At 40.7% G+C, this 15765-nt stretch overlaps 1 protein-coding gene across 1 annotated transcript in view; it reads left to right on the forward strand.

The window, feature by feature from the left end:
• KCNH1 (potassium voltage-gated channel subfamily H member 1) overlaps positions 1–15765 on the forward strand; it is a 162862-nt gene that overhangs the window by 36709 nt on the left and 110388 nt on the right. The window contains exon 6 of the mRNA XM_005416174.2: positions 2463–2892. Within this exon, the coding sequence (XP_005416231.1) occupies positions 2463–2892 (430 nt within the window). The remainder of the gene's footprint in view (positions 1–2462; positions 2893–15765) is intronic.

The raw sequence follows: 15765 nt of genomic DNA on the forward strand, positions 1-15765 counted from the left end.
AAATCCTTTCCATTGAGGAAATCAAAGAGAGAACACTGTTCACACTGAAATAAAAATATTTTTTTTTTAATAGAACTTTTTCTGAACTTTTAGGATCTCATTGGCAATGCAGTTAGGTGAGTATTAGGAGTCATTTGAATATTAAATATATCCTTCCAGTGCCACCAAATCAAGTATGTATTTCGCGTAAATATTCAAGTTCTTCTTGTACAAAAAGCCTAATTCTCTCTATCTCTAGTCATAATTTGGTAGAATCAGTTTCTCCCAAATGATGCAGTTCAATCCCATTTGAATTTTTTAAATAAAATTTCTTTTTGTGAATTCCACAAGGGAAATTAGGATAAGAGAATGCTTGAAAAAAGTATTTTGCCTTAGACTTTTAAAATCTGATTTAATGTATTTTAATTAGTATTCCCAATTTTCATATCCAGTTTCTTGAGCTCCTCTTCTGTGATTCTTTCCTTTCCCCAAGTATTTCTAATCCTTGACTATTTTTAATTTTTAATTCTTAATTTTTAATTAAGAATTAACCAAGTTCTAAGCTATTAAGTCCTTCCTAAACCATCATTATTTCTTGGCTTTGGTAGGACTCATGCTGACAAATAGCATTTTTTGGGGTTTATTTTTTAATCATAGGGATATGTTTAATTTGAAGAACAGGTTTTGCACCACTGCTTTTGAACAAAAATAAAACCATTTTCTCTGATGTTGGGGTGGAGATTTTGAAGCAGTGTGTGGTTAAAAGGCTTAGTTTTAAGACTGAAGCTGAAAGAGCATCATTGCTGGAGACCTCTCAAAGTGAAAAAAATTAGTGTTTCACTGCTAAGGTTTGCAAAGAGAACAGGGAGAAGTGGGCATGAACCCTGAGGGAAAAAGCCAGAAGGCTGTGTTGTAATGTCAGAATATTTAAAATGCAGAGACTAAATGTGCTTGTCAGTCCAGGACTTGTATATCCAATTCTAAAATGTGGTCATAATTTTTTGCATTTTCCACTTTGCTTTTCCTCTCCATACCGAGTGTTTAGAAATACCTGCTTTCCCTCCCCTGGAAATTAAGGTCTTTTGTGTCATATTCTCAGAACTGGCACTGAGGCTTTGCTCCAGTGTTTACAAAACAAAGCTGGGTATGGAATGAATGGGAAATGAAAATTAACTTACTTTGTGTAGCAATTTTTGTATCAGTGACTTGAAAAGTTTGGCTTAGATATTAATTAAAAGAATAGTTCACTTGCTCTATTCTAGATTTCTGGAAATATCTCTGATTTAAAGGAAGGCTGCTTTTTATTTTCTTTTTTTAAATCTCTCTTTCTCTCTTTACTCCCCACCCCCTGGTTGCATTAGATCTTGTCCAGATACTTAATAGAAATTGCTAGTGTGTTCCCAGGTAACAAATTACATCTGTCTCTGAAAATGAGTCAATGTAATCATGACAAATTCATGAAATAAAGGGAAAATATATTGCTGCAGTCTCAGGGAACATGAGTCAATATACTTTATGTAATTATTTAATAAAACATCTTTTCTAGTGCACTGAAGCAGCCTAAGATACTGAGGCAGTTGTATTTATGCAGGAATAAACAAACTTCCAGTAAAAGCTGGTGACCAGAAGTATGCAATTAGGCATTTCCAGAAATACTCATTAAACCAGTCTGCTTAAATTTTAATCAGACTTCTATGTATGAAACAGTCTTGGTAAGAGGAAGTAGAAAAAAAAAGGAAGGATTTTTATGATAGGCTATTCAGATCTTCTCATGCTCCAAATGGGTTTGAATTTTTTAATTTGGCTTCTTGTGCAAATCTGTATAAAAGTTAACAATACAAAATCCTGCATGCTGGCTTAATTCTGTTTCATGGGAGCCATATTATTTTCAGCACAGAAATAGTGCATTGATATCAAAGCTGTCATAAAAAGGATATAATTTGGGGATTAGTGAGATATTTGAAATGTTTAAGCTTTGTGTAGTTCATATGAGAAATGTCAGAGGACTGATTATCAGTGCATGAATTTGTATAGGAAAGTGAAGTCATAGGAAATGCATTGTAGGAAATAGGAAAACTACAAATTGCCAGGTACTGCCAGTATTTTTTGGCCTTATTTATCTTTTTGATATGTCTGAGCTAAATAGTGTAATCTCTGTTATATCTGAGACATTGCATCTGATGTGTTGCATAAGAATTCACAGCTGGCAAGCAATAGACAGCCTGTCGTTTGAAGTTTTTACAAAGGTATTGGTAAACCTATTCAAATAATCTGAAAAGGGAGAGTAAGCCACAAAATGGTAGTGAATGAAGGTAAGGGTGCATATATTCATCCCTGGAAAGGGTCACTAAGCTTTTTGTGTTTTACAGTTATGTGGTGACTGTCTGGTTTATGTGGATCACCTTGTTGCTTTGGAAGCCACAGTTATAAATATTGTTGCTTTCACATGAAATCCTAATGGCTGCTGTTCTTTGTCCTTCCAGGGCATCAGCAGCCTCTTCAGCTCCCTCAAAGTGGTCAGGCTGCTGCGGCTGGGTCGCGTGGCTCGCAAGCTGGACCACTACATCGAGTACGGGGCGGCGGTGCTGGTGCTGCTGGTGTGCGTGTTCGGGCTGGCGGCGCACTGGCTGGCCTGCATCTGGTACAGCATCGGTGACTACGAGGTCATCGACGAGGACACCAACACCATCCGCACCGAGAGCTGGCTCTACCAGCTGGGCGAGTCCATCGGCACTCCCTACCGCTTCAACACCTCCGGCTTCGGCAAGTGGGAGGGCGGGCCCAGCAAGGATTCCGTCTACATCTCCTCGCTCTACTTCACCATGACCAGCCTGACCAGCGTGGGATTCGGGAACATCGCTCCCACCACGGATGGGGAGAAGATCTTTGCTGTGGCTATGATGATGATTGGCTGTAAGTATTAGAGATTCTGTCTTTCTCTTACTGAGACAGAGTGGAAATTTTCCAGAGTAGAATTTAATTTTGATTTAGGTGAAATGTACATCTTTGAGTTAAGTCCGTAAGCTTGCAAACACAGCTGTTTAGTCTGACTGCCTGTTCTCATAGAAAGACTATGCTCTGCTTAGGCAGAGACTACTGCACCCAAAGGACAAGAGATAAGGGGGGGCAGACAGAGAGAGAGCAAACTGACCCAGGAATTCTTTCTGATAAAGAAGAATTAGTGGCAAACGTCGCATGAAATTAATAGAAGGAATATGAACCTATTGTGAATTTGCATGCATGTGTATTTGAGGGAGAGATAAAAAAGGATCTGGAGTTCCCAGAGGTACACATGTCTTTTGAGGGGAGCAGTCCCCACATGTGTCCAGCACTGTAATAAACATACCGGCTTTGCAACTTCCACCAAAACTGTGGAGTTTGTTTGCTTCCACAAATCAGTACGCTACACAAAATAGCTGCATGTCATCAATGCTGATTTCATAACATCTGGAATCCTGGTCAATGTGATGCAGCTAAAAATATTTTGGTGGCAGTGTAAGTATTACACACTTCCATACTGGTTAGGTTTAAATCATAAATAGGAGTTTTGTTGTGACTAACAAAAATTCAGTTGTTTTGGGAAAAATATTCTGTCCATATCCTCTCAATATGCTCTTGTAATATCCATAAAATGCTTAAAGCGTGAAATATTAAGAATTAATGCACCTTTTTGCCTCCATTTCAGTATGTGGCAAACTCTTTTCATGTCTGAGAGCTGTATACATTTGATAAGTGGGTCAGAGTGTGGGAGGAGGTCTGGGAGCATCATCTTATAAGGGAGAGAGAACTGGGACTCTTCAGGAACCACAAACTCTGCCATGGGCTGAGCACACAGACATATCCTGAAGCAAGGGGGCTGCTGCTGTGCTTGGGCACCTCTGGCTCAGACATCCTTGTCAGAATGGGTACAAGTTGCAAAGCTGTCCAGCTTTTGGCCATGTTGTCATTTCAGTGCAGGATCTGCTTTCAAAGTGCCTTGAGAGCTACTTGGAGTTCAGAACCGTATGGTGGCCACTGTTAAACTAGGTCATGGTTTTCTAGATAAGGGTGGAGCTTGAACCAAAATAAGGGAAAAAAAATCTGCTTTGTCCATGGGAAAACTTGCCATTGTATGGAGAAAGATAGAAGCTTCTGTATGGCAACATTGCATCCAGAAGAGGAGAAAGTCAATCCTTGCTAAGGAGAAAATTAAAACCAAATACATAATGAAACTCAATTAGCAGCACAGTGCCTGCTGTAGAAATGTGAACCTTTGATTCTGATGTGTCCTTTTACAGCAACACTGAAGTCACACGCTGAGATTATGTGTGCAGTGTTAAGTCTTCTGAAGGTTAGTGAAAAAAACTACCAAGACAAGCATTGTTGATCACACAGGGATTGGGATATTTTAGCTATAAAGATTGTTAATTTTGTTTTTCTAGCTTTTTCCTCTGGCAAGAGTCCCATCATCCTAATAAAACACCCTGTAGGAGAAGGGAAATTTTTATAAAATATGGATAAAATTTTGCAGTTTTCTCATAAGAAGGTGCATTAGACAATGTAGTGGTGTAGCACAAAACAGGCTTCCAAACATATTTCCTGAGGAAGGTGCCAGTTGGATAGGAAATATCCTGATCTTTGGCTTATTGTTATGACCATGATACTAGCTAGAACAAGAACAGCTAGGATTAATCAGTATTATTTAGTACTATGAATAATGATTAAGCATGGCCTTCAAAAAGTCATGAATGTACATGGGGTTATTTTGGACTTGCACCTGTTCCAAGTTCTTCATATGACAATGTGGCAGAAAGAAACTGAATTTATGCATAAATAATGTTGATTTAGATGAGCAGAAAGAAAATAATAACCTTTCTTTTTGTGTGTTTTATCCTCTGCTCATTTGAATAGCAACAAGTGCTGTATCAAAAGATTAGTGGCTTAAACAATGCTGGGCCCAACTAAGCTTACAGTCACAATTTTATTAGCAAGATCGCCTTTGAAATTTTTACCTTATTTTTATTTCTCAAAAAAACCTGACTTTTCTGGAAATGACGATGAAGAAGGTGAACATGTGTGAAAATGTCTTCAAGCCCCACCTTTCCTGCACGGGCTGGGTGTGAGGCTGCCCTGCAGAAAGTCAGGGTGCAGTGCATGTGAGGGACTTGCCCTCCCACTGGTGGCTGTCACAAAAGCTGCAGCTCTGTGGGTCCTGGATCAGTTCAGAGTCACAGCATGCCTTTGCACCCTCCCCCTGATTATTGGTATCGATGGTTTGGCTTCAGTTTTCTCCATGAGCTGTGCCTCCATGGTTTGGTAGGGGCACTCAAGAGCTGCTTCCCTGGAGTGCAGATGTTGGCATCAAGTATAGGGAAAGGAAGAGTTTACTTTTAGAATTGTCAGTTCTTCCTGCTCAGAATTGTTTTTAATCCAATGGATTTGATTGTGCAAAGTTCTTGTACCTCTGCGAAAGGCTGGTCATGGTGTCTGCATTGCCAGATGGTGTGGTGGCTTTTCAAGGCTTTCAGGTCCTTGTTTCTAGCAACGTGGTTTCTAGGTTTGTTTTGGTTTAGTGGATCTGTAGCTTGAATAGTTTCTGAAGAAGAAAGGTGTGAATAGCAGTGATACTTTTGCTTTGATCTTGGATTGTTGTCTGTTGAGCCTGTGTTTCTGAAGAGGACTTGCTGTGTAAACAAGTGTTTTTAAGGCTTTCATTGCTATCTTTTCCACTGGCAAATTGACTGAAAGGTTTGTGCTACAGTCAGCACAGACCTGTGATGACATCCAAATGGGGTGTTTGTGCCAGAAAGGCCCAGAATATTAGAGGTATTTGAAAGCATAAGCAGTTCATAACTAGTGTCCTTCCATGTGTCTTTAGTACGCCCAGAGAGATGGAGTTAACACTGGAATTCCATCTTCCATAAGACAAAATGTGGTTTGCCTTGCTGCTCAGCCATGAGTCTGTCCCCTTCTGCTCACTGCTTACTCCCTTTGTAAAGCTGATCCTGTGGCAGAATTTCATTTGTGTTGTATTGACTCTGTAGACACACTGACCACCAGTAATAGTACTTTGCTGTGATATCAGATAGCTGTTTAAAAAAAGTAGGTAGGACCACTTCAATTTTCTCTTTTATTCAAGCTTTCATTATGGTAAATAATAAATCCAGGTAGCTTTTAATTAAAAATTTAGAAATACTTTAGTGAAGCTGTCCTGGACCAGTGGGAATTTTGGCTGAGTTGAGTGCAAATGTTGACCCAGTAAAAAGTTTAATGTATGTAGCTTGTAGGAGGAGTGGGTACATGATATTAGTTGTGCAGAGACACTGGGAAGGTATCACTGAGGTGAATAAACTGTGTGTGGGCATTTAGCCTGTGGGGCTGGCTTTGTTGGTTGTGCTTACACTGGGGACAAAGTTTAAGAATGCCTGACTTTGTCTCAGCAGCCCTGGTCTCTGCTTCAGGGCCTCCTTCTGCAGGGAGGTGTTCTTGTGCTCTCAAATACAGTGATGCACATGCTGTCCTGCTGACCTCATTGTGGCTGCAGTTTTCAGAGAGAAAGTGTCTTGCTGTTGATTATTTTGATATGGGAAGGTGAAGCCCCTAATTAGATTTGTGGGGGGCTGTGGCATACTCATAACCCCAGGGATGTTTTGTCACTTCGTCAGCTCCACTGGAGGGGGTAGGTGAAAATTGCTCGATTCTTGACCTCAAATAATGCACATCTGTTTGGGAAGATCAAGTTATTTTAAAATAGAGATGAAATACCCAGTGGCTGCTTTTAATGATTTCTGCTCTGGGGAAGCTTGTGTTTCTTATTACTGTGTAGCTGCTTTTCCTGAACATATGTTGAATTGTAGTTTTGCAAAGCAAAGTATCTTCACATCTGTGAACTGACCGGCATGGTTTTGCCTCACTTTCTTTATTGAGTGTATGTGTGTGTGTATATAGAGAGAAGGATGAGTTACTAGGGGAAGTAAAAGCAATTAATTCCTCAGCTTCATTTTAAATGAAAAACATATTTGCTTATCCCTTTCCACAGATGGCCACTAAATTGCTAATTAATAGGGAAGATGTCTACAGACAGATCTTTCAGTGAGGCTGACATTACATAAAACCAGGCTTAAAACCACTGTCTGGATCTGCAGAAAGACATATATTTTCCATTTTTAATACTTGAGGAAAAAAAAAAGCTATTTCAATTTTTGGTTTCTTCCCTGTGGAGACATATGCCTTGAAATTACACTCTTAATATATTTTTCTCAGTGATTCTGTCAGGTTGGGTTGGGTATTGTTTATTTTTCCTAAGCACTAGCAAAAATCAGAGGACTTTCATTTGCAGTTTTTGTATCTGGGCACTGTGTCAGCAATCCCCTTGCTATGCAGGTGGAGTAGGGATGAGCAGTTCTAAAAATGCTTGGCATTCTTGACTTCTGACATAAAATAATACCGATGGATGCTTGCCTATTTGGATTTTGAGCAATGGAGCAAAATCCATCAATTTGGGAGCCTTTTGTTGATGTTTTCAGTTGCATTAAAGGATCCCAAGTTTTTGGTGCCTGTTTATGCTAAATTCTCCTTTCTTAGTAGGAACTTACTGGAACTACAGGGCTGGACTCATCCAAAATATGAAGGAAAAGGCCCATGTTTGAATGCCAAATGAAATCATAAATTCCCCTGTGAAACACTATACTTAGACCAGATAGTGAGTGGGATCATGGAGAAAGACAAAAGTAGGAGTTAAAAGGTCAGACTCATGAACATGCACGCTTGCATACCGTGATGAATTGTCAGCCACTGAATTCATTAATCAAAAGAGTCCAGAAACCCAAGCCACTCCTCTTCTGCATGATGTGGAGTGCAACACAAGCATCATGCAGTCCTGCAGCACTTCAGCTGCTGTCTCTGATTAAGGCAGACACAGGTCCCAGGAGAATGGAGTAGCTGTCTCAGCTTTGATCAGCCTTGTCTGTGAATAGTTTCTTGCTCATTAGACAAAAAACCCACCAAAACCAAACCAAACAAAAACACCCAAACAATCCAGAAATGTGAATAACATTTGGTAAATGTGAAAACATAGGCAGTTTTGTTTACAGCACGCCTGCTGAAAGGAACAATAGTGTGACTGTCCTTGAGAGCTTAGAGAAAATCTTGGTGGCAGGAATCATGACGCACAGGTCAGTGCTGCTCCTTCACAGTCTCACAGAGCACTGGTGTGCTTTGGCGACCTCCAGCAGGGTAAGAAGTGTTTAGTGGCTCTTGTGAACAAGGATAGTGAGGAACGGATACAAACTAGACTATTGTTATCAAAACACCTAGGCAAGATATAGAGGCATTGCAGCGTCATGTTTGATGATCTCCCTGAGGCATGATTTCCCCCTCGTAAAGCAGGTCATCAATTGAAAAGCAAACCCCAAGAGCCCCTTCTAGGTGGTGGGGGAATGTGTTGGAATCATTTTTGCTGGAAGCTGGTGGCCTGAAACTAAGGGCCAGCCTGTGGCCAAATGTTAGTTAGGTTTGCTGAGGGTATCATTAATGGGTGCATCACAAAGGCCTAAGAGATTTTAAACCCAAAGCAACTTTCTCCATGTTCATGGGTATTGCCAGCACAGTGTTTTGGGTTTGGGGACATGCTGGGAAAGGAAAAAGAAACCTTGTCTTGCAAAAACTGTCTCTTGAATTCCTGGTCTTTGTCATATCCCTGGCAAGATGACAAAAATCCCTCAGGTGTCACATACCTCTTGCAAGCTCCTGAAGCTGCAGATAGCATGCTTTCTATGGGGCTGATAATTTTGCATTAATTTTCATTCTCATCTAGCTTAGCCAACAGCAACACTACTCTACTACTTAATTTAAAGGCCTGTGTTTTATTTTTTTAATTCTTTTTAATAAGTATGGCCAGTCTTTGCAGTTCTGTTTCTTCACCCCTCTGTGCTGTGCCTTACTACTTTTTATTTGATGCTAGTCATGATATTTGAGGAGATGGTGTGTTATTGCTGTAATTGTTAAGCAACTGTTTAGGATTTCTGAATGATATTTTGCTTGGATGCTTTCTCCACTAGAACAAACCACCAGAAGTGTTGTGGGATATATTTCTGTGCAAGTTTCAGCAAAGTGATAAGGCTGGCAGAAAAGTGGGTAGAGTTTCTCTGTATGTTAGAGGGTTTAACTATTAGGGCAGGATTTGGTCTGGATATCTCTGAAGGTGAAAATATCTGAATTTTTCATGTTCAGAGTAAAGAACGAGTAAAAACCAAGCAAAACAAAAAAACCCAACAAAAAGTCAACTCCAAAAATCAACAACAAAACCTACCAAAACCTCAAAGTCATTGTGACAAATAGAAATAAAATGGATAGACAACATTGTCTTTGGCTTTTTGGGTATATAAACAATCCTTCAGACATCTGAGTCCCGAGGGATGCAATTTCCATTGGAGCGTGTCGGTGTTTCTCATTGGTAAGCGTGGGGTGTGCCGGGTTGTGGTGGCATTTCCAGCCCCACTGATGAGCCTGCACAGAGTTACATCATTGACATTCAGTGCAGACATGCCATGGAGGAGAGATGCCATCAGTGCTGACAGGCTTCACAACTCACCAAGCTCCAAAGTTTTAGGTCATAAAAGCTGCCTCCTCTTTGGGTAAGGACGTCCAGGACCTGCTTGTTTTTTCAGGATTGCTTGTACTGAAGCACAACCCTGTTCTGCAGGACTCCGTATGGGACCAGTCGTGTTTAATATCCTTCGGAATAATCTGGATGAGGGGGTCAAGTGTACCCTCAGCCAGTTTGCAGTGGACACCAAGTCGTGATTTGCTGGAGGCCAGGAAGGCTCTGCCAAGGGATCTGGATTGATGTGCTGAGGCCAGTGGTGGGGTTCAGCAAGGTCAAGTGACAGGTCCTGCACTGGGCTCACAACAGCCCTGTGGAGCTCTACTGGCTTGGGGCAGAGTGACTGGAAATGAGCCCAGCAGAAAAGGATCCAGGGATGCTGGTACAGCAGCTGAGCATGAGCTAGCCTGTGCCCAGGTGGCCAAGGAGGCCAATGGCATTCTGGCTTGTACCAGAAATAGTGCAGCCAGCAGGGCCAGGACAGTGATTTCCCTCTCTGTACTGGGCACTGGTGAGGCCAGTACAAATCCTGTCTTCAGTTCTGGGCTCCTCTCTACAAGAAAGACCCTGAAGTGCTGGAGTGAGTCTGGAGAAGGGCAACAGAGCTGGGGCAGGGTCTAGAGCACAAGACTGATGAGGGAGCAGCTGAGGGAGCTGGGAGTGTTTAGCCAGAGAAAAGGAGGCTCAGAGGAGACTATTTCCCTCTCTACAGCTGACTGAAAGGAGGCTGTAGCCAGTGAGGATGGGTCCCAGGTAACAAGTGACAGGATGAGAGGAAATAGCCTCAAGTTGCACCGAGGGAGACTTAGATTGGATATTAGTAAAAATGTCTCCATGGGAAGGGTGTTCAGGCATGGAAATAGAGTGCCCAGGAGAGTGGTGGAGTTGCCATCCTGGAGGTACTTGAAGGACCTGTAGATGTGGCACTTGGGGACAGGGTTTAGTGATGGACTTGGTAGTGCTGGGTTAAGGTTGGACTTGATGATCTTAAAGGTCTTTTCCTATTTGAATGATTCTCTAGCTCTATGATAAAACACTGGTGTTAAAATCAGAAAAAAGCCTTTGTGTGACACCTACCTAAATAGCAAATTCCTACAAAAATCATCTCCAGGTGAAGATGGACTCAGAGTTGTTTTCAGGTTCACAACGCAAATGCTAATGCTGTAGTAAATCTGTCTTAGCTAATGACCATGGCCCTAAGAGGAGTGGCCCATTCATCTGGGGTTAGTCCCCTCCTCACCCCAGCACATTTCAAAGCAAGCAGTAAGAAAGTATTTTCTGTCAGTGTATTAGTATGGTAATACCTTCTTTTCTGGCCTGGCCTGGGGAGCTTAAATTAATTCTCTGTGAGATGTTTTTTCTTAGAAGGCAAAAATGAGTAACCAGTGTTCCCTTTCTTGTTATTTAAAGCATATATGACCAGATTAAAGCTAGATTAAATTATTGCCACTAATTTTTTGACAAAATATAATTTGGAAAGGGCAAGGTTAAATTGCCTGTGTACTTATGGCTGCAGGGAAAAAACCATAAATGTTCCAGAGCTACATATTACATACCTTTATGCTTTATGAATTGTCCCTTGATATGTTATCTTGCCATAATGACTAAAACTTTCAGGCTGTACTTCAGCCAAATAGAGCTTGAGAATTGCCCTACCTCACAATATACTAGAATTTAGTTGCTAGAACAGTCCTAGGATATAGTCCATATCTCTAGCAGTACTCTGCAAATCCAGTCAGGACAATTCCTGAAGTGAGATTTTTCTAAAAAAATTCTAATTCTCAAGGTTTTTATAGTCCATTTCTCTCCTACAGAGCTTAACATTGCTCCCCAAGACAGTGGACAACTTTTGAAAGAACTGTAAATGCAAATGGAGAAAAAATAGTTCTGTTTGACAGGGGAGAAGATGAAAGCTGTGAAGTGTTAATAGTTTGGTTTTTCCAGGATTTGAGGAGAGCTCACACTACAGTAATGTTGTAGATAATTGCCTTTTCTCTTTGTTTTACACAGCGTTTCTAACTTTTGTCTTTTAACTCTTTAATAGGGAGTGAATGGATAAGGAAAATAAGTAGGTGTCCCAGCTGTGGATATCTTTCTTTTTCACCTGATGTCTTTATATCATGTGCAGCATTTTGCTTTCCTTAGACATTTCTAACATTACTTCCTATAAGCAGATTTAAAACACTGAAATATGTTGGCTTTATCAACCTTTAATCAGAGTGTGCAACCAAATTGTTTTAAAATCTAAAGGAACATGATTAACACAAGTTAATTTGTGAGAGAAAAGCATGATGTATCCAGAACATGGGCTGAGAGAGCAGAGGAATATAAAAAGAAGAAATAATATTTCAAGGCAGGAACCAGGGGATAATTTGCAAGATGAATGTTTTGTTCCCTACAATAAAACAAAGAATCTGCAAGAGACACAGTGCTTTGCTATGCGGGACAGCAAACCTTGGGGTTCAGTTTACAAATTTATTCCTTAATTGCTGAATTACACAAGTGCAATCTAGAAGAGCATGGTTGGTCTACCAGAACTGTATTATGGATTCCCACTTGTGGAATTGGCTAAATATATGCAACATACAAAAAGCACAGATTTTTCATTGTCTCTGCATTCCTGGGAGGCCTTTCCTTAAGCGGCCAACTGTAGTGCTGAAGGATGGCAGTGCTGGACAAGGATTTGGTTTTACACAAGTCCATTTTTGATTAAGAAAAACCCAATTAGATAAGCATGGGGGGAAAAATAGTAAAATAGCACATCCACCCATCTGTCACATTGTGCCACGTGTCACCAAATATGTGGAATATGATGGAAGTTCTGAAGCATCTTTAGGCACTTTTCACTTCTGCATCAGCTCCCAAAAATTATAGTATAGTTATTTTAATATCTACTTTGTTGTATATTTATTTTAATATCTACATTCTGCTGGACCCAAACAGGCCTGCTGTAGGTTGCAAAGTGTTGGAGTGGAAATAGCTTGCCTAGCTGGAATGTGTGAGTGGTTTATAGATCATGATGTGACCTTAACCACTTGGGTAAGCAGTCTCATGACATCTTGAGAATGAATTAAGCTTAGTTGTGCTTACCAGATCAGTGAGTTTTGGTGTATTTGGCTGCTTTTATATTTTAAAGGAAGTTTTCGCTGTTTATAAAAGTGATAGGGAATGTTTTAGAGGAGGAAAAAGCTGCTGTAGGTCAAATTCAGTCTATTTCTTGGAGTTGAAAGCTCTGAAATAGACTAGATCTGAACTTGAGTTCTTATCTGAAGCCATATCCTATCATAAGCAGCAGCCTCTTGGAAGAAATTCTGATCTACTGAGAGAATATGGAATATATGTAAAAATATCAGTATCTTTTATCCACTGTGCAGCAACTCTTGCTGCTACTGGTGTGAAAAATGCGGAAGGAGACAAGTAACATATTAATAGGTCCTATTGCCTGGAAGAAAAGTAGAAAATTTATTCTTCTAACCAAAGGATTTTGGCAGCCAGTAGGTTCTAAAATCTCAAGTGCCTTAGAGTAAAGAATGAAACAGTTGAGGTATAAAGGCCTGACTTTTCTGACTCACCTCAACATAAATTAGGAATGCTTTTTTCCTTCTTTGAAATCAAACCAGTAACTGCACCAAGTGGTGTGGAATTCAGTTTTCTGGTGAGATGATAGGCAAACCTTGCCTTCCCCTGTCCCCATCCCAAAAGCAAATATGTGTTGATTGATGGGTGCAGGTGAGCAGGATGATTCAGGCCTGTGGTTTGGTACTTCTTCATTGTTTTTGCAAGGATCCTGCAGGAGTTTCACTACAAAATGAGAGGGAACTGGAGATTGATGATGTCTTCTAAGTGTAACAAGGCCAAATGGAAGGAGGCAGAATTGGACTTAAGATAATTAATTTCTGTCTTTGAACTTGAATGAGGAATTTTTTTTCAAGTTATTTTCTGATAAAATAAAGATTTTATAGGAAAGCATGAAAAATAATGTTGAAGTTTTTGGGTCATCCTGGGCTACAAAGGTCTTAAAGAGTCTCAGAGCTTCTAGAAACTTCATCAAGTGAATTCTGGAAACTGTGAGCTTATTTATTACAGTTGTATGGCTTGCTGACAGTTTGTACTTTCAGTACAAGTTTTGCAAAATATGAAGTAGCACACTTGCTCCAATTTTGAACCAACCCTATCCTAACGTTCCTTTCCAAAACCTTTCCCCTCTTTCATATTCAGAAGGCAAATGAGTAGAATTTAATCTCCTAAGGGTCAGGCCTGCTGTGGCACTTTGTGTGTGTGATCCTGGACAGTGTGCATCCTTTTGGATCAAGCACACAGATCTAGCACTGATTTGGTCTTGGAAATAACCCAGTATCCACTGAACTGCACCCTAAATCTCATTTGGCCTCTTTTCAGTTCTCTTTCCTAAAATGGACCACCATTTTTCTCTCACTTGTCTCTATAAACCTTCATTTCTGGGCCTGTCACCACTCTGAGCTTTGCCATCCCACACTAGGAGCATCATCCTGGCTTTATTTATTTTTTTTCCTCACAGAGAAAATTTAATAAGAAACAAGGAACCAGAAAAGATACTCAATTTGACTTGTTCTGCTCCTTTGATTTTTGAGAAAGAAAGTTGTTGTAAATTGTAATTCCTTGAGCTTCTCATTCCTTAACCATTTGCTGAGCTTTAAAATTCTTGTTGAGTTTCCTGCATTTAAATCCAGAGGGAGGGAGGGGAGGGGAAAGGAAGGTGATTTCCTCTATTGCAGCAGTGCAAATAAGTTTTCATTGCCTGATTCACTTCTGTTTTGAATATTTTTGATTCTACTTATTTTTTCTTCATAAAAACTTTCTTTTCATGACCTAGAAAATTATAAAATCAATTTTATCAGGAACTAAGTATGCCAAAACTAAAGATTTTAGGAACTGTCTTTCTCACACTCCTTGCAAATGAGTTGACTGCAGGTTAGTAATGAGATGACAGCTACAGAATGTGTGAGTGGGGAAATGGGCATTTTTCTGGAAAGGAGCCTTGTTCCACATAAAGTTAGCAGCCTCCTGGGAAAATCATAGAGGAATTACCAAACAGGGAAATCACTTGGAGCAAACCACTGTGTTGTGTAGGTGCTGCACAGACTGTGGGCATTGGAGAGGATAAGATGACCTATTAATGTGCCACCCTGGCCCATAAAGCTGTTCTGAGCCACTCATGCAGTGAAAACAATGTCTAATAGTGCTCTGAACCTTCATGTATCTGGTAAACTGAAGTGACTGGAGGCTTTGCCAGATGCTGTCTGGAAGGTGCACTGCAATCCCATTGCTGGTGCCCTGTGGTGTGACACAGGGGAGCTGAGGCCACATCGAGGTGAGATGTTAACTGTGCTGTCACCTTCCATGACCTGTTTTCCCTTCTTTGCCATTGTTAGGTGTTTAGAGTCTGTGCAGGGAGGAGGGGAGGGACCTGCCTCACGTTGCAGATCCTGCTGTTTGTTCCCCACGCTGCATGTATTGGTGTAGGTGTTTCCAAGAGGCAACTGAGAACAGAGAATCACCTGTAGATGCTGCTTTGGCACTGCAATGTGCCATCTGACCGAGAGGCAGCTTTCTGGATAAAAAGGAAAAGGGGAGAGGCAGGTGAATCAGAATTTTTTTTTCCTCTCACTGATGTAAGAGAAGACAGCACACTTGTTGTGAAAACTGCAAGAATCAAATCAAAACTTCTCCATGTATGTATAGAAGTATGAGAACAGCAGTAGCTGTGAGCAGAGATCTGTATGACATTGCCAGGCACCTTCTGGGAAATGACTTGAAGTTGCCAAGTACATGGATGCTCCTGTTTTCCAGTGATGGCATCAGAAGGTCCTTTCAGGCCAGTAGAGCTGACTGCCTGCTTTTTTGGGCTTCTGCTGGTCAGTTCCTAAATGCACTGACAGGTGTGGGATGGAAGAATGTAGGTTACTGAGATTCCCTTGCTTCCTTTGCTGTTATGATGAGGTGTGTGTGGGTGAGCAAAAGGAAGAGCAAGTGTTGAGAGAGAGAAATAGAACTTGAAGTTGACACTAAGGTTTCTCCTTTTCCTTTACAAACTCTTAAACTTCTTTTGTTACTGCTTTCCAAAAAAACCAGAAACTAACATGGTGCATGTTTAAGATGGTTGTTTCCTCATGCTGGTTACAGACCTGTAGTCCAAAAGATGTTCTCTTCTTTGGCCCTTGTGG

This window comes from Geospiza fortis, unplaced genomic scaffold, assembly GCF_000277835.1.
Source record: "Geospiza fortis unplaced genomic scaffold, GeoFor_1.0 scaffold41, whole genome shotgun sequence".
NCBI lineage: Eukaryota > Metazoa > Chordata > Aves > Passeriformes > Thraupidae > Geospiza > Geospiza fortis.